Below are 23,300 nucleotides of genomic sequence, written 5' to 3' on the forward strand. Positions count from 1 at the left end.
GCCAGCTCTGCTGCCCTGGTTGGCATATTGCTCCACCTGCTTCCCATCCCTGCTCCACGCTCCTCGCTCACCTGAGTGGGGAAGGGGGAAGAACAGTCTGGTAGTGGCTGCTTCTCTTACTACACATCTGTGTATAGATCGGTGATGTGAATAGCCCACGCAGGGCGCTTTATATCTTTTTACTCCCCTGCATAGGTGCACAGCAGGGCTCATGAGGTACCCCAGAATAAGTAATTGTAGTAACATGAGTCAAATGGCTTATGCTTGTCTGCATCCCAAACAAACAAAAAAGATTACAATACTCTTTTTTATATAAAAGGATAAATAGAGCATTTTATTAACACTTTTTGCAGCAACAAAAGTGACACAGTCCACATCTTTTCATTAAACACAGCAAAAGCTATGGTCACATTTTACATCACTTTGAGGCACAAAGCAAAATATTTTTTTTCCTTAAGGTCAAGGTATGATTTGCATTTAAAAAGAAGAAGAAGAAGAAGAAACAATCCTCAAGTTGTATATTGCAATAGCAGAGCCTCCAAACACTAGCACAATACAATGAACAGATTAAAAATCCAGAATGGATTGTTACATACAATGATAATCATTTGATTTGAGTTGGGAAATGGATCACCATTGTCATTTTTAGAGCATTAAGAAGCGGTCAAGTGTTGCTAACTTTAATTTGGCTTGGTTTGGTTTAATCCCAACAATCCCAAATGTCTACAACAAGCTTAATATAAAGGTACTATATAGACTAAAATATTATGCACTTTATAATGCATTGCACTTATTGCTTGGTACACTAATGTTGCAATTCTTCTTGAGTTATGCTAAGAGAAGATAAGCATAATGAAAGTAGAAGTAATGCTCTTCCTAAATCCATCACTAGTTATTTGCCACTTTGGTTTATTGTGAGGATTGTTACTCATATTCAGCATTCATTATAATTCTATTTGACAAATACATTTTTGAATTCAGGGATTTGTAAAATAACAACATTTTCTATAATTACAGTATCTTCAATAAACTTTTATCTGTTTATACAACTGTGCCACAATATGACAAAATAGGAAAACTATCAAGAGAAGAAGGATGATTAAATTATTTTCCGTTTCTTTCATTTAGTTCAAAATATTCTGTAAAACAAATACATCCATTTTGTGTAGGGCTACTTGCTCACGGTAATTTTTTCTTTGGATTATGGGGGTAGGGGGGTAGGCTATATCTTTATTTTTCTTCTAAAGTGATTTGCAACCAGTACAAAGTAATTTACTATAACTAAAAATACACTCAAGCATTTCTTGCAAAAGTTGTTTTATAGTCTGCATGAAAATTCAGATTGAACATTATATGTTGTTTTTATACTGGTTGGTAAATGTAAGGAAGAACATGACACATACTATAATTTCATTATATTCTGTAAAGAATACAAATAAGAATTTGTGTCTAAACATTTGATATAAAACACCCAAATAAATTCTTTTATTTATCACAGAATAGCCTGCAGCATGTAATCACCATAAATATACAGTCTGATCCAATTCCCATTGGAGATAAATGTATCAATCCCTTATAGATGTCTAGGACTGAATCCTTCCTTCTTGAAGAAAGTCCTTGTCTTAGACCAAACACACAATCTCTACATTTTACTGATTAAAGGTGTATAGTTAACACAATCAGTTTATGATCTCTTCCAATACAGTGTAACAAATATATAAGTGCATTTTTTTTAAAGATCAAGTACTTTTGGCTTTCTAAACAGACTATTGGATGTGCCAACTTAGTTGGTTAGTTGTGCTTTAATCCTTAATTATGAGCTTTAGCTCATGTATACAGAAAGTATCTAGTTACCTCTATAGTTTTGACCAGTAAACCCTTAAAACTCTAATGTTTATAGAATGGATACACCCGAGAGGAGGTGATGACATATCACAATTCATACAGATTGCACTTTAATGGTAACCTTATTTTTAAACAGACCTTCCTGTTTGATATGTGTTTACATGTTTATACCACATTCTTTGTGTGCAAACAATCACAATGAATTTAATCACAAACACTACAAAATATATCCAATATTGAGATTTGTTATGAATAATCTTCTCTTTCCTTATAGCTGTATGAGTCTTGGACTTCCTCTTGTACAAATTCTTCTTTCTTCTCCCAACCATTTGGCCAACCACCATTGACCTGGGTCGTAGCACCATAAGACTTAGTGGTACCATAATTTATGTAATTCTGAGTAATGTCCCCTGTCTCTTCGTCAAGTTCATCTTCATGAATAAAACCACATTTCTCTTCACTTGTCTGTTCAGGGTCAGCCCAAGGTTGTTTCTCTCCCGAAGCAAATATGCCATAGAATATAACTCCTCCATAATGCACTAAAGCAGCAATAAGGAAGACATACTGCCACTCTTCACGTGTCTGTAAAGAAGAGTATTGCTAAGTCAAAATAGCAGCACAGACTGGATGGCTCTTCTGAGATGAAAGGGCTGATTAAGGCACTGAGGCTATAATTTTCAAAAGAGCCCAACTCCTGGGCATCTAACTCCCTCAGGTTCCTTTGATAATCCTAGTCTAAAAGCTCAATTTGTACAACTGCAGGAGATTTCTGTTACTTACTGGCTAACTTCTGTAAAAATCAATTAACAAAGCACCTCCTCTATTATTAATCCATATGCACAAGTCAACATGACCAGCTAACCAAAATATCTGACCCAATATTCAGGTCGGTTTCAGCTCTCTTACACTGCTGTGTGCAGTGCAAAACAACTGGAAACCCAAAATATTTAGCACCCTGAGAAATATCCCGTTGCCTGAGGAAATCCTGTCTGCTGGCATCTGGCAGAGGAGTGGCAGTGGTTGAGGGGAAAAGAGTGTTGCTGGTGAGGTCCTGGCCCCAGTATTGGGGAAATGCAAAATCTGTGTCAAGCACTGCTCAGTTAGACCAAAGAATCTGGACTGTTGTTTCCAGTTCTAGGCCTCAATCCTGGAACCATTGAAAGCTATGGCCAAACACCCATTGACATCAAAGAGGATAAGAGGGCGTCCCTAGTGAAAATGTTAACCAGTTAAAAAAGGAAAACATCACTATATTTCAGAGTGTCATGAAACAAATGCACTACTTCCAATTCATTCAGGTTTATTACTGCTTTCCCCTGCACTACACTTGTTCTCTCTTCCATGAGTACTTTCAGTCACTAGACCTTATTCTCCTTTTGTACTTTACTTTTAGTTATGAAAAGTTTCAAGGACTATTTAATCCGGGAATATTTTTAAATGTTGTTTTTTTAAAATGTACGAAATTCATACTTGAAATGTGTGTCAAACTTACTATTAATTCCATCTAAACAATTTAAACCCTTGTTTGTGTGCTGGAAGGTTCGAGCCTTATGAAGGAGCTGGTTACTTTAAGAGAGGGTAATAAATATCCACATAAAGACAGTTGCAGTCTGGGAAATTCAACAGAACTGAGGAAGCAAAGGGCAGGAGACTCCTGACAGACGTGGCATATGATAAAGGTTGCTCAGAGATTTCCAGGAAGTCAAAATACTGGATAGTTAGTGGATAAAGCCAGAAGTTAAGGGATATGGAAAGTAATTTTAGGAATGGGTTTTGTCTTTAATACTAGTGGAATTAAACTGCTCCACTTGAATTTAATGAGAATTATTTTGAAAACCACATTACAGCTTACCTTGTTCTTTGTCATTGCTCCAACAATTATAGGGCAAACCATTCCAGACAACGTCCCAACTCCATTAGAAATTCCCATTAAGATGCTGGCATACCTTGGGGCTATGTCTAAATGGTTGACATTGAATCCTGCAACACAAATACAAACGTGCATTCCCACCATAAAATGTGTCCATGACTATTTATATAGAGCCATTTTTGGGGTGCTTTACAGGACAATGTGAAGACTAAATATATGAGACAGATTTGTGCTTTAAGTTTAAACTGAAAACAGCTTATAAAATGATACCAAATGTATTTTTCCCCAAAAAAATCTGTTTAAAAACAAACTCTGAGGAGGGAAATTGAACCCACAAAATGATTAGGCTTTGGGGGAAGTTCTCAGAGAGGGACTTGCAGTGTAATTCACATCCTTTTCATGTTGTAAATTACAGATTTTGTGTGTCACTTCCTGTTACAGCCTATGTCACTTCCTCTTCATTTTCTCCACATTTATCTTCTTGGTCACACAAAGCATCAGGGTAATGGCTGTTTTTGTGTGGGAGGGTAAGATAAAATCAATAAAAGGAGACTATTTTAAAAAGATTTCATATTTGTTTGATGTAAAAAAAAACATTTGTGTTTATTTCCTGCAACTCCAACAAGCAAATTCTTTTCAAATGTAGACTACCACTGTTCAAAGAATCTTGTGGGCGGGGGTGGGGGGGTGGGGGGGAGAAAGTGTTTCTAGGAAGTTACAAGACTCTAAAATTTCCCCAGATAAGCACCAAAAATATATGAAAACAGAATCTGAATACCAGGATCTCTAGGCATCAGAGAAAAAGATAGATGGTGTAGAGAGGACAACTGATAAAAAATAAAATATAATACATCCTTTCAGGGCCCAATTTCTTACAGAAAGTTTGTGGTAAACACTGGACATGCCACAAAGTTCTCTTTGTTAACTATTTTGTTTGTTACTAGGTTTAAAGAAGTTTTATAATGATGGAATTAAGTTATTTTCAGTAGAAGAACTAGAGCTGATAGGTCTTGCATTGTTAATGGGTTTTAATGAGAGATTGGAATAAGGATACAGTAAATGTTTAACATAAATGATCATGGAGGCTGTTCCAGATATAAGGACTTGTGTGCACAAAAGGAGTTAGGTGCCTAAGTCCCAGTTTTGGGATCACTGTGATGCACAAAACTTCTGCTGAAACCCCTATGCCCCTAAATTCAATCAGCACCTACTTTTTTGCGGTAAAAGTTCCCTAAGTGCCTATGTTTCTGCTTCAGGACATGCACATTGCTGCCTCCCTCTAGGTGTCCAGTCATCTCTCTCTCTCTCTCTCTCTCTCTCTCTCAAGCCCTAGAGTGATTCACAAACTAGGGGAAGATAGGAGTTCAGTCACCTAAATCTCATGAGGTGCCCAATCCCCATAGGCATGCTCAGAGGTTGCCTACTGAACTGGGTCTCCAGCAAACTCACACACAACAGCCGAGGGGGGGTGGGGGTGGGGAAGGGTGGAACTCCCTCATAAATTTTAGCCCAGTGGCTAGGGTACTCAGCTGGAGGTGGAAGACCACCACTCCCAAATCCCTCCAGTGGCTAAGAAGGGATTTGCTTCCTGTCCAGTGAGTGTTTTAACCACTGAGCTATGAGATAGTCTGATATGGGAACTCCTCAGTTTCTCCTGTTGAACCTGTTCCACCATGGATAAATAATTAAAGACTTTAGAATAGGGGGACTAGAATGCTCTCTCTCTCTCTCTGTGCTCAGAAAGAGCGAGAGCACAAATGTGAAAATGACTCTATAGGCTGGTGGTTAGAGCATTCAGCTGGGAGATGAGAGTTCCAGTTTCTGTGCTCCAGTGACTCTTTAATTATTTATTGAGGGGTCAACGGCAGAGACTGATGGAGCCCCACACCAGAATATCCCATAGCCCAATGGTTGGAGCACTCACACAAGACAGCCCCATTTAAATCCATTTTCCTGCTCAAGTGGATGAGAGACTTAACCCTGGGGTCTCCCCCATCCCAGATGAATACCTTCGCCATTGGGTTAAAAGTTATGAGGGAGCTGCTGCTCCTCTCCCCGTCCCATGTCAGCCACTTACTAAAACAGTGTAAGCGCCTGACCGCAAGAGAAGGTTCACAGCTGAGAATTGCTAGCAGAGATAGGTGCCTATCTCCAAGACTGGGGCAGGGCTTAGCATACACCCCTATCGTCATCATCTCCCATTGGGTAGCTTAGGCAACTGCCTGCCTAGCATGCTGGATTTTGTGAATTGCAGTCTAAGGTGCCTATGTCTCCCCATTCATTGTAGAGGAACGTAGGTGTTGAACTCAAGATTTCTGAATTGCAGTGATTTTTAAGCACCTAAAAGTTACACATTGTAATGCTGAGTGTCACAAAGCCTAACTCCATTTGTGCCTGCATGGGAGAGGTTGCAAAGATGACAGTGGGAAAATGATGCAAAGGCAGATGACCCCGGTAATGCCAAGTGCATGAGAAGGGAAGTATGATTATTGAGATGTAGGCAGGAATGGAGTTGTGCAAAACCTTAAAACAGAGAAAGCAGCTTCTGAATATGCACTACATCAAGAAAACAATAACTGATTTTATTATTTTGTAATACACAGTAGAAACAACATGTAAAACTCAAGCTAGATTGTTGGAAGGCAGATTCCAAAGCAAAATTTACAGCAATAGATTTGCATTTATCTACATGCAGGGTATATGGGGGCAGGGAATGGAAATACTTGAGCAAATATAATATACAAGATGTGGTATTCATTGTTCTTTTTTCTGAAAATGATAATAAATAACACCAGGCTGAAACCTGAGGTTCTTACTCAATTTTAATGTCACTGACTGAAAACTGAGTGAGGACCTCACATTATCTTTTTCTTGAGATGAAATAACTTCCCCCTATTAGCAGAAACGGTAACTTACCGGATATGGCAAATCCACTGAAGCCCACAGCGAGTACCAAGAATGAAATAGCCATTCCTTTACTATGAGAATACCCCACCACCAGAAGAAGAGTTGCTTCCATACCAAAACCTAGGGAAATAATATAAGGAAACATATCACTTTTAACTACCTATTAAAAAGTGCAAACAATAAGGCACCAGACCTGGTACTCATTTTGAAAAAGCATTGAAAAAACATTATTTTTTATTTCGTTATTTTAATTGGTATTATAATTATACAACTCTTTCCCCACAAGAAAACACACACTTTTGCAATGTCAAATAACCTCTTTGTTCAGTACTTGCATACCAGCTTTTTGTAACTGTCTGTCTCTTTTCACAGTGATCCAAATGCAGTACCTCCATTATGCAGGTGAAATTTGCCCTATGGCTATCTGTATTAAAGGTTGAAGTGCTGCATAGGGCCTAAGTATGAATTTCACCCTCGAACTGAAGGAGTCTCATTGTAAGAGTTATATTCTCTTCTCATATGTCCAGTCACTAGAAATTGAGACTATGAGTAATGCAAAGAGTATATAACAACTTTTCAAGGGCACACAGAAGTATACAGTAGATGGCTAAAAATTACACACACTGGGCCAATTTTCCCCGCTACTTCATTTTTCACTTAGACTCTGTCTGCAATTGTGGAGGTCAATAATGTGATAGTGTATTTATTTGTATGTATTCAGCCATTTGAATAATGTTGTTTGGTGCACACTAAATTGTTGGGAAGCCCTTTACCTTAATCTACTGTGAGTAACTTCAGATAGCTCTAAAAAGTCTTAGACTAGAATTCTGCCTATAACCCATTTCATACATTGTGTGAACTTTTATAATGTCTCCTTATTAAAGCCACTGTTTTGTAATCTTTTTGTAATGGCTACCACCATTGTCTACACCAGAAGGGAGTTGAATTTCAGTGAGGAGAAACTGGGCAGACAGGAGGAAATAAAACAGGGGAAAGACATGTATGAAACCTTCATCCCATGGTGGCAACCACTATTCCCTCAGTAAAATTCTCTATGTCCCAAAGGACAGGCAGAAAAAAAAGGGAGGATCAAGGAGTGGGAAAGGAGCCTGAGAAAGAAACTCTACTGGGCATCTTGGGCCAGATTTTCAGAAGCATTTGGTGCCTACAGATGTGGATAGGTCTAATGGGATTTCAAAAGATCTTAGCAGGTTAGTCACCAAACCCCTCTTGATTTCAATGACACTTGAATACTTAACCTACTCAGACATTTTTGAAAATCTCACTAGGCTCTATCTGTGCCTTTAAATATCTAACGGTCCCCTTGTCCCTCTCAATAATTTCTCCAGTGAATGAAATAAGAAGGCATAAGTGGACAACCTTATATCTCTGCTTGGAGGTCACCTTCAGTTAATAACCACATTTGTTTAATAGCCACATCTTTATCATACAAGTAAAAGGTGAAAGTAATACTTAACTTAGCCATGGCTCCTAAATGAACATATGCAATTTATTTATGGACTCTATTCTAAATCACATTCATAAGAACATAAGAATGGCCATACTGGGTCAGACCAAAGGTCCATCCAGCCCAGTATCCTGTCTACCCACAGTGGCCTTTGCCAGGTGCTCCAGAGGGAGTGAACCTAATAGGTAATGATCAAGTGATCTCTCTCCTGCCATCCATCTCCACCCTCTGACAAACAGAGGCTAGCAATTCCTTACCAATCCTGGCTAATAGCCATTAATGGACTTAACCTCCATGAATTTATCCAGTTCTCTTTTAAACCGTGTTATAGTCCTAGCCTTCACAACCTCCTCAGGCAAGGAGTTCCACAGGTTGACTGTGAGCTGAGTGAAGAATAACTTCCTTTTATTTGTTTTAAACCTGCTGTCCATTAATTTCATTTGGTGGCCCCTTAGTTCTTATATTATGGGAACAAGTAAATAACTTTTCCTTATTCACTTTCTCCATACCACTCATGATTTTATATACCTCTATCATATCCCCCCTTAGTCTCCTCTTTTCCTAGCCTCCTTAATCTCTCCTCATATGGGACCTGTTCCAAACCTCTAATCATTTTAGTTGCCCTTTTCTGAACCTTTTCTAATGCCAGTATATGTTTTTTGAGATTAGGGGACCACATCTGTACGCAGCATTCAAGATGTGGGCGTACCATGGATATATATAAGGGCAATAAGATATTCTCTGTCTTATTCTCTATCCCTTTTTTAATTATTCCTAACATTCCGTTTGCTTTTTTAACTGCTGCTGCACACTGTGTGGACATCTTCAGAGAACTATCCATGATGACTCCAAGATCTTTCTCCTGATTAGTTGTAGCTAAATTATACATACATATATTGTATGTATAATTGGGGTTATTTTTTCCAATGTGTATTACTTTACATTTATCCACATTAAATTTCATTTGCCATTTTGTTGCCTACTCACTTAGTTTTGTGAGATCTTTTTGAAGTTCTTCACAGTCTGCTTTGGTCTTAACTATCTTGAGCAGTTTAAAATCATCTGCAAACTTCAAGGTATACGGGAAACCTTTAAATAAGGTAGAGTGACTTACCTCCACAATTCATTATCTTTCTCACGGTAGTGGTTGAAAGAATTTGCCTGCTTCTTAGGAAATCTGCAATCTGTCCCCCAATAGGCACAATAATGGTCATCACTAAATGCGGCAAAGCAGATAACATACCCACCTAAAATAATGACAAATGGGAAGTGTTGGCACCATAATAAAATATTGATTTATCATTTTCTGAAGCATCAGGCAATCAACAACTACTTAGTTGATTCTCTACAAGTCCAGGGTAGGTGTTTAAAGCAGGCATCTTGATTTTAATTGTATTAAATGAGTGAAATGTGACAATGTGCATGATTGTAACTTGCCATTTTCTCTGCTAAATGATAGGCAAGACAAACTGGGAATCATGCATGGAACTCTAAGTACTAAACATTACAGGATACAGATCAATAGGTAAATTAAGTCAGGGGTTTTCAGAACTAAAAAGCATCAAGAAGCACAGAGGTCCTGGATCTACATTCCTTGAACTTTCAGACTCCTATTGAGGCCAGTGGAACTTTGTAATGGGCAAGGAATTGAGGATGAGGCCCAGAATACTCAATGTTTAGAAATCATATGTAAGCTACACACTAATGACACACACAGATGTAAATGAGTGGTATTTTTCTGACGATTGGCTCCATACACACACTAAACTTCACAGAAAATCCTTCACTGAAAATATATGTAATATATATAAAATGAGGGTATGTGAGGAAACAGCATTTCTGTGATACCTTTTACAAAATGCACTATGATCAAAGGCAGAAAATGATCTCTTCCTTTTTCCATCTGAAGTGTGAAATTCTGTACTTTGCTGTAGTTTACAAGATAGAAAGCTAATCAGATGGCCAGATTCATCCCTGATGAAAGCAGGTGTTACTCCAATTTAGTCAGATATTTAGAATAGGAAGTAGCTGCAGTATTTCAGGTACCACCATAAGATACTGGCAGGTAAATGTTGGCTTTTCAGTTGCAACCACTGTCAGTAAACAAGCTCCATGTGAGGGAGCTAAAATATTGGTCCTCATGCCAAAAATATTTTTTCTAGGTTTACAGTAGGTGGACCATTGTTTGAATATCTAGCTCTTAAAACAATTTTTGGGGCTAAAACATTAAGACTAACTCTATATGAAATGACCATTCTAATCATATGCCCAATAGAAGAGGTTTCTTTAGAAACATACACTACAAAAAAGTTCTTAGAATACCCCCAAATAGACTCATTTCCTTAACCCAGAACATTGAACAGTACATAGGCTCACATGAAGACTAACATTTAAATTTCCAGATTAATTTATCTGCTGTACAAAAACAAGTGAAACATGATAAGCAGCCATGTTGCTTGTTCATCAGCGAATGGAAAGGGCACAATGGATTTGAACTAGAACTTCTAATATTTCCTCTTCTGTGAAAAAGTTAGAAGCAGTGTTAAATTCCCATAGACCATTCACACTTTTCTTTGAAACTGCACTATTATATAATGTATATTAAGGAGGGGGTGGAATCAAAAACAGTTTTTGGAGGTGGGAAGGTAGGTGATCAGAATCCAATCCTGGATCTGGACCTGAATTTCACCACTGGTCCCTTTCTCTGTGTGATGGCTAAACCCAAAACTCAATCTGAACTTTGAGAGAGAGTGAGTGGTGCAGAATCTGGATATGAATTTTGCAGCTTATGCCCATCTATGACTGCTGAATGCCATAATATAATTGTGATTTTATCCTATAATATTGAAACAATTCTGTGGCTACCTAGGGTTTTCTGGTTCTCAATATGCTGCACGCCAGAGACACTTGGACCTTCATAGTAACAACCTGGATAGAATTTAAACCTTCCTGCACCAAAACCTCAGGCCCCTACCACTTGAGCTAAGAAACATTTCTGTTCGCTCTTTGCAGCATAGGACTTAAGACACACAGGTGATAAATTATTATTCCATCTATCTAATGGGCAAATCAAGGGCCTGATTTGCTCACTGACTTCCATGGAAAGACTGCTTTGGATCAGTCCTTATTGGTCAGATTGTGCCACTGACCCATGTAAGTGTGATACATAACAGCATCAACCTCAGGGAGAATGGAAGGTGCAATTCCTGGGTGAATGCCCCAATGCATAGGGGACCATGCAAGCTGCACCATTTTTTTTTTGGATGATGCAGCTTGCTGTTCCCCTTATTACCAGTGTACTCTCCAGACCAGTGGAGGGAGGTGGAAGGGGATGCTCCTACTTTCTCTGCAACTTTCCCCACAGTCTTGGGGGCACCATGATCTCCAGAGGGTGCACCGATGGACCTCAGTTGCGATGGGCCTTTGTGCAGTCTACATGGCAGAGGCACTTTGCATGCTTCACCCCCCAAAACTAATGCAAAGTCATGTTCCAGTATGGCTCCAAAGAGGTCACTATAAAGTATTTCCTCTTAAAAAAATTTTAGCGAGTGCACTATGTGTAAATTTTAGCCTAACCAAAAGGATACGATCCCTTTTCAGTTTTGTCACTTCACTCATATATGCTGGTACATAAAAGGAATGGTGATTTTCTGCACTGGAAAGGAGCTTCAAGAATTATAAAACACTGGGAAATATGTGCTTACAATTTTCCAACTCCAAGTAAAGATCTACAAACATGATTCGTCAGTTATTGCTACTCAAAAATATCTGATGTTACATTATGATTAAATACCTTGCTTATTTCAAACCCAAACACCTCTTCAAAGTAAGCAGGCTGACTAATAAGCAGCAAATAAAAAGTCCAGCTTCTACAGAAGTTTGCAACAATTATTGCATAGACAGGCATAGAAGTAAAAAATTTTCTCCATGGAGTCTTGTATTTCTGAAACGTGGAAAGAAAAGCCCAGTTAATATTTTATTGGTTAATGAATATTACGCTTCCCTTATCATGCATGCTATTTTAGCCACTGTTCAAAGGAACAGGTGCTTAACTTTACACGAGTAGTTCCATTGGCTTTAATGTTAATAAAGTAAAACATATGCATAAGTATGTGGAGAATCAAAGACTTAGCATAGACACCTGAGCAAATGGACAAATGTCTGCAATAGTATTCAGTGAAGCAAGTCAAATTTACTCAATAATGACAGGTTTCAGAGTAGCAGCTGTGTTAGTCTGTATTCACAAAAAGAAAAGAAGTACTTGCGGCACCTTAGAGACTAACCAATTTATTTGAGCATAAGCTTTCGTGAGCTACAGCTCACTTCATCGGATGCATTCAGTGGAAAATACAGTGAGGAGATTTATATACACAAAGAACATGAAAAAATGGGTGTTATCATATACACTGTAAGGAGAGTGATCACTTAAGATGCGCTATTACCAGAGCGGGGGCGGGGGGAGGAGAAAACGTTTTGTAGTGATAATCAAGGTGGGCAATTTCCAGCAGTTAACAGGAACGTCTGAGGAACAGTGCGGGAGGAGGGGAATAAACATGGGGAAATAGTTTTACTTTGTGTAATGACCCATCCACTCCCAGTCTCTATTCAAGCCTAAGTTAATTGTGTCCAGTTTGCAAATTAATTCCACATATCTATGCAGGGGACACCAGCATTGGGCCTAATCACATCAGCCGCACTATCAGAGGCTCGTTCACCTGCACATCTACCAATGTGATATATGCCATCATGTGTCAGCAATGCCCCTCTGCCATGTACATTGGTCAAACTGGACAGTCTCTACGTAAAAGAATAAATGGACACAAATCAGATGTCAAGAATTATAACATTCATAAACCAGTCTGAGAACACTTCAATCTCTCTGGTCACTCGATTACAGACCTAAAAGTCGCAATATTACAACAAAAAGACTTCAAAAACAGACTCCAACGAGAGACTGCTGAATTGGAATTAATTTGCAAACTGGATACAATTAACTTAGGCTTGAATAGAGACTGGGAGTGGATGGGTCATTACACAAAGTAAAACTATTTCCCCATGTTTATTCCCCTCCTCCCGCACTGTTCCTCAGACGTTCCTGTTAACTGCTGGAAATTGCCCACCTTGATTATCACTACAAAACGTTTTCGCCTCCCCCCCGCCCCCGCTCTGGTAATAGCGCATCTTAAGTGATCACTCTCCTTACAGTGTGTATGATAACACCCATTTTTTCATGTTCTTTGTGTATATAAATCTCCTCACTGTATTTTCCACTGAATGCATCCGATGAAGTGAGCTGTAGCTCACGAAAGCTTATGCTCAAATAAATTGGTTAGTCTCTAAGGTGCCGCAAGTACTCCTTTTCTTTTTACTCAATACTGTCATTCATATTAGGCAATGCTGTGATGCACCAAACTCCTGCTTGACTGCTGCCAAACTCTGTAGGTACCTAAACTCACTCAGCATCTAAGTTTTCAGGGTAAAAGTTCCCGCAGCACCTAAGTTTCTGCCTCTGGGCATGTGCACTGCAACCTCACTCCAGGCTTTCAGCCACCTATGTCCTACCTATCTAAGTCCCAAAAGGATCCAGGGGAAGATAGGCAGAGGAGCACCTGTCTCACTCTTGGGACCCAATCTGGTAGGCATGCTCAGTGACTACCTACCAGATTGGGTCCCATTTTGAAATCTGTCAGGTGGTCCCCACCTTATGACATTTAGCTCAGTGGTTAGAGTGCTCAGCTAGGATGCTGGAGACTGAGGTTCTATTCTGCCTCCATCACCATCTGAGGAACAGGAAAGGATTTAAATAGGGAGCTCCATGCCTCTCTCAGGAGAGTGCTCTGAAGAGCAGGTTAAGGGGGTATTCTCATAGGGAGTTCCTTCAATTCATGCAGAGATTACTACCTAGGTGATACCCTAGCAAGATTTGAACCTTCCACCCTGCCTGCCAAGACCACAATACTACCCCCCTAAACTACAGAGCCAGGCCTTGCCTGTTAAAGCTATTCCACTTTGGATAAAGACTTAAATAGTCACTGGGCCAGAGAGAGAGAATGACTCAATAGCCTGATGGTAGGGCACACACATGCTCCAATGGCTCTTTAATTAGTTAAACACAGTGGAGCACCTTCAACAGGAGAGGTTGAGGGTCCCCCATTAGACTATCTCATAGCTCTGTGATTAACGGGTGCCTCTGAGTGGTGTGTGAGCTCCTTGTTCAAATCCTGGTCCCCCCTCAGGCAGAGAGGGAAATTGAACCTTGGTTTCCTGTGTCCCAGGGGAGTGCGCCAATCACTGGATTAAAAGTTATAAGGTAGGTGGCACCAAAACAACCTCCTCCTCCTGCTGTTGTATGTGGAATGAGTAGGCACCTAACTCATTCTTACAAGAAACAACTTAGGCACCTAAGTCACCTGACTCCAGGAGAGGGTCTCCTCATTGTGTATCACATGCAGAGATAGGCATCTAATTCTTGGCAGGGTTTAGGACACAGCCCTCCCCTCAGCATCTCCCATTAATTAATCTAGGGGACTCCCCACCTAGCATGTTGGCTTTTGTGTATCATATGCTTAGGTGCCTGTCTCTCGGCATGATTGTATAAGGAATCTAGGCACACAGCTTAGGCTTTGTGGATCACACAGTTGTTCCTGTGATTTTTCTAGACGTGTTGCTCTCTATCACAACGTTTAAGTTGATGATCCAGGTCCCAGTGACTTGACTGGAGCGCCACATTGGGCCAGGTTTCTTCCATATAGGAGTATATGGAAATTACTTCAAAGAGGTTTCCTGGGTGCAGCTGAGGGTAGGATTAGGTCCATTATGTCTTGAAAACTGGCATGGTTCCAAAGGGAAGTGGTGAAACTCTCTCTAATACAGTATGCGCAATGCCCTGTGCACCTATTAAGTTCTACTTAAGATCCTTAGACAGGGTTAAGTGAGTCTTAATTGGTGAGGAGGGCATGGTGAATGCCCTGGGAAGAATGTCATACTGCACATATCAAAAGCAATTAAGCCATTAATACAGACTAATCACTTCCAAATATAATTTTGAATCCAGTTTTAAATAATGAAAGTACAAATAAATGAAACAGGAAATCTCCAACCCAAACCTGAGCAGAATATATTGATTTCTCTTTAAATAATATTTGCACAAGCCTTAGACGTTGTGTTTAAAATTTCAATCTGAAGCATATTTCTTTCATCAAGTGTGGGATTTTCAAAAGCACCTATGTCATTGAGGAGCACAAGTACCATTGAATTTCAAACTGGATACTGCAGCTGTCAACAGTGGCTCAAAGCTCTTGATCATGGAAAAAGAGCCTACGCCTGTGCTCAATCAAGAGCAAATGGTCTGACCCAGTTAGAAAATACTATAAAGAGAGATCTCTGGGAATCAGTGATAAAGGAAGGTAGGACTAGGAAGGTTGACAGGGTAAGAGAGGAGGCTAGAAAGCTAAGAAACAAACAGCAATGGCTGATTTTCCTTAGTTAGCATTTGTAAAGCTATTTCTTTAAACCTTTTTAGAAATTAAAGGAATAGGAAAGTGCTCATTTTGCATGGTAGGTTTACTTAATGGCTGTTAGGAATGTCTCCATTTCATACCAGACTTCATAGCATTCTCTGAGATGTAAATTTGTATAGGATAATCTCAAACTACACAGGGCCCAAAGGTCCGTTTATTGAAAGGGTGTTCATTATAACTGGAAAGAGACTCCAGTAGAATCATGAGGACTTCTTCCTGAAGTCAGCCTTAAATAATGAAGTTACAATTGTTTCTCAAAGGTGAGGTGAGAACTATTATCCCCCTACATCTCTGCAATTAAGCTATATAGTATGATTTAAAAACAATAGTCAGAGGCACAGAATTGTGAGAGCTTCTCTTGCTTCAGTTCATAAGCTTTCAGACAAATTGAACTTAGACTAGATGGTGATGCAGTCCTATCTGATTCTACTTCTCAGCATCTCACTGTGTATCCCAATTTCGCCTCTACATTATCTGTTCCTCATTTTAACAGTAAAATGGTTGGGAAGGGATCGAATGGAAAGGAAATGGAAACACTGTCATCTGTCCTAGACCTAGAAACCTCATTTAGAGCCTAACAACCCCCAGGGTTTCCACATGTGGTGAGGCATTAGATCTGGCGTGGAGTGTGAGGGAGAAACACCCACTCCACAGCATGCTCCTCCTTTCCCTGCAATATCAGGAAAGCTCCACAGAGACAATGTCTGATTAGGAGTTAATGCTGCTCCAAGGAGGATTAGCACCTTCAAGTTCCCCTCTATGGCAGCTACTCTGCACCTGTGAGGGAGACAGCATGGCTCCTAAAGGAATATCCTCAGAATCACTCCTCGCATAGGCTACTTTTAAATACTGATTTTTTTTTTTAAAAAAAAAGCTAACCGAAAAATGCAACTGGTGTAGATTAACTGAACATCAGTGGTTCAATAGCACAGTATTTCTGTTGTATTGTGCAAAAACAAACTCACTGGACAAAGCCTAATTTATGTACTTGATATCTGTACATAGTAAGGATTGTGTTGAGATGGGGGGGGGTGATACAAAGGGAGCAGAAAGCTTTGGGAAGCTAACAAAGAAGTGAAGGAAGCTGCAAAGGGGGATAACTGGGAAATGGTAACTAAAGGAATGGAAGCTTCATGAGATTTGCCAACTATGTGAAAAGGTTATCTCAAACCCTTTTCATTTGGCGTAGGCCACTTTTCCCATAATCAAGAGCTTTGATCCACTGTCACCCTTATATAGAGCAGTCCTTTACTCCATGTGTAGTCCCATTAAAAGGAGGGAAGAGTTAAGCCTTGTATGCTTTATGTAATAGCACGAGCCATACAGACATGTCTGATGGAATTTGTTTTCTGGAGAGTTGAATTGTCTAGAATAACTACATCCTATCTTGAGTGGTGTTAACTCTCTTAAGTTTATTTTACCCCTTTCCTTTCCACCCAAAAACCATGCTATAATCTGATACCACTGTATGGATTGATGTAAATATATATGAAGTTCTTACTTCCATTGCACCTAAGAGGTTGGCACTCTCTCCAATGCTCTCCTCTATGTATCTGCGCTCTTCGTCTGTGATCGTTGGGTGCTTTGCAGGACTCTCATATGACACCAAAAGCCAAAACATATACCAGACCAACCCAAAGCTCCCTGTTGAAAATGTAAAAGGAAGAAGGACCTTGAAAGGAAATACAAATGCACTAAAGCAACAAACCAGGAAAAATACCAGCACATCTCATTTCAATGGCATTTGGAGTTGCCTTCTTTACGGAGTTGTTCTCACAAAGACCAGATCCCACAAACACTTACTATCGGTGAGAAGTGTTTACCAGGTTGGGCCCATAATGAGGCTGTCATTTCATTTACAGAATGACTTTGCTATAAATGAAGAATCACTGAGTCCTGAATAGCCACTGGTATATTTCAGTGCATGGAAACAGCTTCAGAGTTTCATTCTACCTAGAGTGAAATTTCATTTCTACTTATCCTATGTCACTGTTAGTAATTCACTACACTAACATTTTTACCTGAAAAAAATAAGATTGTGGCACTGTTTCCACTTCATTTCTGTGCCATTTTGAGTGAACTTATTCCTTGTTCATTCCAACACTGAAATGGGTTTTAAAAATGTCTAGTCTATGTAACAGTCCTTAAGTGAAATTTTCTAGATTCTGTTGGTGTGATATACTAGGAGGCATGTGAAATGAACAGTGTTAATTATAGCTGTGTGGTATTCTGTATTTTTTCCTGTGATTAGTTTGGTTAATTATATTATACCATAAAGAGGTATTCATTCTGGCTAAAAGTCATTTTAGATTAGAGAAATAAACCCTTAGGACTAAATTCAACCCATGTCTTACACTCCATATTTTCAGGTGGGATTACACAGAGTGTGTGTTTATGCATATAATATAAAATTTTACCATTATGCTTTGGTCTTTCTTCTGACTTATACATTTCTAATACAGCCCTAAAAATTGTGGCCACTTTGAGGCATCTAATCCAGTTCTCTGCATTACTGCAGGGCAGTTTTCAAACTTCCTCAAAATCTTTCCCAGTAGTTCAGATCAATTCTCATTCTTTATGGGATCTTTCTCTACTTCATACAAGTTTTACACTGAATAATTAATTCCATTGGCCATGTACTCTACTGCTGTAAATCAGTGTAGCTTAATTAACTTACACAATCTGAGGATCTGCCAATCAATCTCAGTTCAGCTACTCTTGATTTACACTGATGTAAATGGGAGGAGAATGAGACATCATGAATTGGTGATTGTACAACATAAAAGTAATTCTCTCTCTCATTCAGCCAAAATTTCTCCTCTTTAAGACCATTGTTTCTTCTTCTAATTTTACAATTCCTTCACATTTTCCCTTCCTCCAACACCTATTTCTCTAGGTTGCATGTTTAGACTCAAACTTTAGTCTTCCTTTATTTTCATCCTATGTTAACAATGCAGCTGTTAACAGCACAGATTAGATTCCTGTATTAATGGTGGGAGGTAAACAAAAACTATCATACCATACACATAAAACACAGAAGACCATCCAGTATATTGCACTAGAATCCCAGCTAAAGGCATTGCAATAACAGCTCCTGCATAGGAACCTATAAAACAAGAGAGACATGATTGAAAATGGAAATACATTCTCTACTGGACTATTTAATTTTGTTGGGGGAGGAGGGGAGAAGAGAAGAGGACAATATTAAAGGGTGGCTTACCACAAAAGGACGTGGTTGCTAGCCTACTTCTTTCTAAAGGAGGGGCCCACTTGCTCCATATCCCATGGCAGGCAGGATAAGTGACACCCTATGGAGTCGGCATTCCACAAGTTAGCATGTGCTGATCAATTAGTTGGTGTATTGTTTGTGCATTTATTTCTGTTTAAAACTAATATAAAGAAAATAATGGTCTAATAATTATACTAGAATTTCTATAGCACTGCATGGACACAATCCAACTCCTGTTTTACAGTGGAAAAACTCCCAGTGATTTGAATGGAAATTGGATCAAGCCCTATGTGTTTACTACACCATACGTACTTTAATAACTAGCTAATATTCACAGTGCCCCTGTGAAATAGGTGGTTACAATAATTATAGGTGGGGAAAGTGAGGCACAGAGGTGAAGTACATGCCCAAGGCCACCCATCACATCCATGGCAGAGCCAATATTAGAACTCTGGGCCTCCTGACTTCTCCTAAACCCAGGTTTTTTCCCTTAGACCATACTTGAGCTATCCTAAGTTCTAGCCACCAGTAATGTAATTGGAAAGTACAATGACATAGAAGCTAAAAATGAGCCGTTTTCTCTTCACCCTGACCCTAGAAAACAAGAGCAGTGTGATTCTGGGAGACTAGAAAATATTGCAAGTGAAGTCTTTCTCACTGTCTTTGTTGTAATAAATTTTTTAAGCACATATGAAAAAGGAAATCTGAAATCTTTAGTTGATTTCATTTTCAAATATGACTGTTCTCTCTGCAACACAGGTTTAGCCTTAACTGTATAAAAATAATGGAATTTCACTCAGAATTCTTAATATTTTTATGGACCATCTTGCAACCTTGCTATATACAGTAAGTTCTTACAAAAATTTCACTTAATAGCTAATTACACATTAAAATTTGGATTTTCGCATATTTTTAGAACAGTAGTATCTTTCCTTCTTTTAATGTAATATTTGATCTTCAACTGAACATAATTTTAAAATTCAAAACTTTTCTTGTTTTACGACTTGGACATTTTTTTGTGAATTTTCAACAAGTTACGCAAAACTCCAATTAGGATGTTTCCAGAATCCATGCAAATGTTCTTCACAATCCTATTCAGAAGCTAGTTTTGCATGCAGAAGTCCATCAAAGAGGGAAAGAGAATAGTTTAATGTGACAAGTCTAAAAATATCTTGTTTTACTTTTTAATCTCCTAGTCTTCTTTCTCTCTTTCCCTCTTCCTCAGGAGGTGTAAAGTTCTGCCTACATAAATTAATTTGCAAGACTGGGCCTACATTTGTGCATGCAAATATATATAGTTGGATACCTCACTACCTACTTGCACATGGAAATATGGCTAGTACACTAACTATCCACCTTGCACATAGCTTGTTCACCCAAATCTAAGGTTTTTATATAATAAGATGCGTTCAAAAATTGGTTCATTGGTGATCTGGAGACCATGTATTCAAATCTGGTCTAAAAATGTTCATGAGACAATCAAATTTACAATACAGGCTTGACCTTGCTCCCACTGAACTCAGTTGCAAAATTCCTACTGATGTCAGTGGGCACATGCTCAATGCCTATTATAGAAATACAAACTTGATTTTAAAGAGAGTGCTCATTCTCAGGTGCTGGTCCACAAACTACCCTGTGTGGGAGACCACGCCCCAGATCAAGGTCTATGCAGTATTGGCTTAAGTGGGAATTAAATGGTGGTGTATGCCCTGTGCTGGCCCTCTGAACAGGGGTGGATTTTTACCATGTAATTTTATAGGCGAAAGAAAGATACATTGAAAACGTGACCTAACCGTTCAAATAGCTGCATTTCATTGCACTAGGATTCAACTCTTAACTGGAATCCTATTTTTTTCACTTATAACAAAGACTGCTGGTTAGCAACTAAAGAACATCCACAATCACATTTTCTTGTAACTCCAACTTCTTTTCCATACCTCTACAAGGCCCTGCAAGATCCGGACAAAGATGACACACCCATAATGCACCTTAGCAGCAGATGGTATTAGCATATTAAGAGTGGCAGTCAGCAATATAGCAGCCCCAAACACCCTGTAAAAGAAAACCGAGGAAATGATTGCAGTAGTGGTCAAAACAACAGAAAATTTCACACCCACACACATGTGGACACATATATGTACAGTATGTGTTAAATGAACATTCTTTACAGAGGAACATTGAAATTACCAGACTGGAGCAGACTCAGTATCTAGTCCAGTATTCCCTGATAAGTGGCCAGCACTGTATACTTCAGCGTAATCAGTCCCCTTCCACACATAGGGCTCATCTTGATATGTAATAGTTTGTGATTGGTTTAAGCCCTAAAGCATGGGGTTTAATATCCCTTCCAAAATGTGTATCAGTAATTATGAAGACTCTGAACCTTCTTGATATCCGTATAGCTGTCCAATCACCTTTTTTGTCTTCCGAAGTTCTTGGCTTCAGTGACTTTGACTTCAGCATCTTCCTGTGGCATTGAGTTCCACAGTCTAAGTAAACATTGTGTGAAAAATTTCTCCTATCAATTTTGAATTTCTTATCTTTTAATTTCATTGAATGTCTGTCCCTTTGTTCTTGCATTATGAGATACAGAAATTCCTGTTCTACCTTCTCTGCCATTACATATTTTTATCATGCCCCTCTTATTTAAACAATCCCTGTCTTTAAAATCTCTCTACACATGAGAGATTTTTTCCGGGTCTGCAATAACTTTCATCACTTTTCTCTGAACTTCCTGTAATTCAGCAATACCTTTTTTGAGATGGATGACCAGTAGTGCACACGCTATTCCAGAAGAGGTCACGCCATTTATTTATATAGAGGCATTATAATGTTCTCTTATTTTTATCATCCCATTTCTTTATGCATTCTAACGTCTTCTTTCCTTTTTTGATCACAGCTGCACATTGAGTTGTCTACAGTTGAGTTGTCTACACTCAGGTCCTGAGCTGATACCATTAATTTAGAACTCTGTAATGTATACAATTGGTTTAATTGTTTCCCTCCAGTGTGCATTACTTTGCATTTGTCAACACTGAATTTCATTTGCCATCATGTTGTCCATTATCCTAGCTTGATTAAGTCCCTCTGAAATTCCTCAGTCTTCTTGGACTTGATTAACATAAATAACCTTGTATCATCAAAAAATGTTGTTACCTCATTTCTCATTCCCCTCTCTTTTCTGTTAATAAATATATTAAACAACATGGATACCTAGTATGGAACCTTGAGGCAGCCCATGGTTAACCTTTGGCCACAATGAAAATTGACCTTTCAGTCCTACTTTTTGCTTCCAGTCTCCTAACCCATTTTTATCCAACACAATACCTCTCACCCTGTGTCCACTCAATTTCTTTAGTAGCATCTAGCACTGGACCTTATCAAAGGCCTTTTGGAAGTCTAATTAATGATATCAACAGGTTCTCTTTTACCCACTACTTTACTGACACCTTTAAAGAATTCTAAGGCAATGTCTATACTAGAGACCTTACACAGACATAGCTCTCCTGTTGACATAATTAAAGCATCCCCAACAAGCTGTGGTAGCTACATTAGTGGCAGAAGCTCTCCCACTGACATTGTGCTGTGCACATTACCACTTACACCAGCAAAACGTATGTCACTCTGGGGGAGGGGTGTTTTTTCACACCCCTGAGCGCATACATTTTGCTGACATAAGTGGTAGTGTAGATATGGCCTAAGAGAATTGTGACACACTATATTTCTTTCTGGAAATGTTGCTGGTTAGACCATATCATACCATGATTTTTCAGGTGTTTTGTTATTCTCTTAATTATGTTATATCTATTTAAATATAATAAAACATCCAAATTAGGGTAAATGTCATTTTTTAAATGTAGTGTAACATAGTTAATGTAGTGTAATGTAATCTCTTCCTTAGGTACACTCTTTAACCTCAGTGTCTACCTGGAAACTAGTGGCCTCATTTTGAAATTACCTAGCACCCATAACTCCTTTCGACTTTCATATATGCTTAACACACCTGAAAATCAGGCCCCAAGGGCTTGACCCTTGTCTCATGCTAATATAAATCAGAAGTAACTATTGAAGTTAACAGACTTCCACCTGTGTAATTGACTGTGGATAGCTAACAATTTAGCTTGTTAATATTTAAAACAAACGTGAAATATAACAATAATATTCAAACTCTTCTTCACTTTAAGAAAATGACCCACTGTAACATTCATTACAATATCTGTTTGCCTCAAAGCCTTGATCCTGCAGTCAAACAATATACAATACATCTGCTAATTTAGAGCCAAATTTTATCAGCCTTATGATGAGCAGCATTTTACTCCTCAAATAGTTTTATTGGTGCCACTGAATATTTCAAAGTGTATCAGAATCTGGTCTTTAATAATAGTGCTTAAAGTAAACAATATAGATCTTCTCATCTTTAAAGTGGTTTGCAGATATCATGTAATTAATGAGTTCTACAGC

The 23,300-nt window shown here is 38.8% G+C and overlaps 1 protein-coding gene across 1 annotated transcript in view; it reads right to left on the reverse strand.

The window, feature by feature from the left end:
• Nucleotides 1-304: 304 nt before the first annotated feature.
• SLC17A6 (solute carrier family 17 member 6) overlaps nt 305-23,300 on the reverse strand; it is a 50,165-nt gene continuing 27,169 nt past the window's right edge. The window contains exons 4-12 of the mRNA XM_075129466.1: nt 20,777-20,891; nt 18,831-18,918; nt 18,630-18,716; nt 17,112-17,254; nt 11,884-12,033; nt 9,205-9,337; nt 6,632-6,742; nt 3,698-3,825; nt 305-2,427 (exon numbers count right to left, since the gene is read on the reverse strand). Coding sequence (XP_074985567.1) covers nt 2,092-2,427; nt 3,698-3,825; nt 6,632-6,742; nt 9,205-9,337; nt 11,884-12,033; nt 17,112-17,254; nt 18,630-18,716; nt 18,831-18,918; nt 20,777-20,891 — 1,291 coding nt within the window. The 3' untranslated portion in view covers nt 305-2,091. The remainder of the gene's footprint in view (nt 2,428-3,697; nt 3,826-6,631; nt 6,743-9,204; nt 9,338-11,883; nt 12,034-17,111; nt 17,255-18,629; nt 18,717-18,830; nt 18,919-20,776; nt 20,892-23,300) is intronic.

The sequence above is a fragment of the Caretta caretta genome, chromosome 6 (genome assembly GCF_965140235.1).
Source record: "Caretta caretta isolate rCarCar2 chromosome 6, rCarCar1.hap1, whole genome shotgun sequence".
In the NCBI taxonomy this organism is placed as follows: Eukaryota; Metazoa; Chordata; order Testudines; family Cheloniidae; genus Caretta; species Caretta caretta.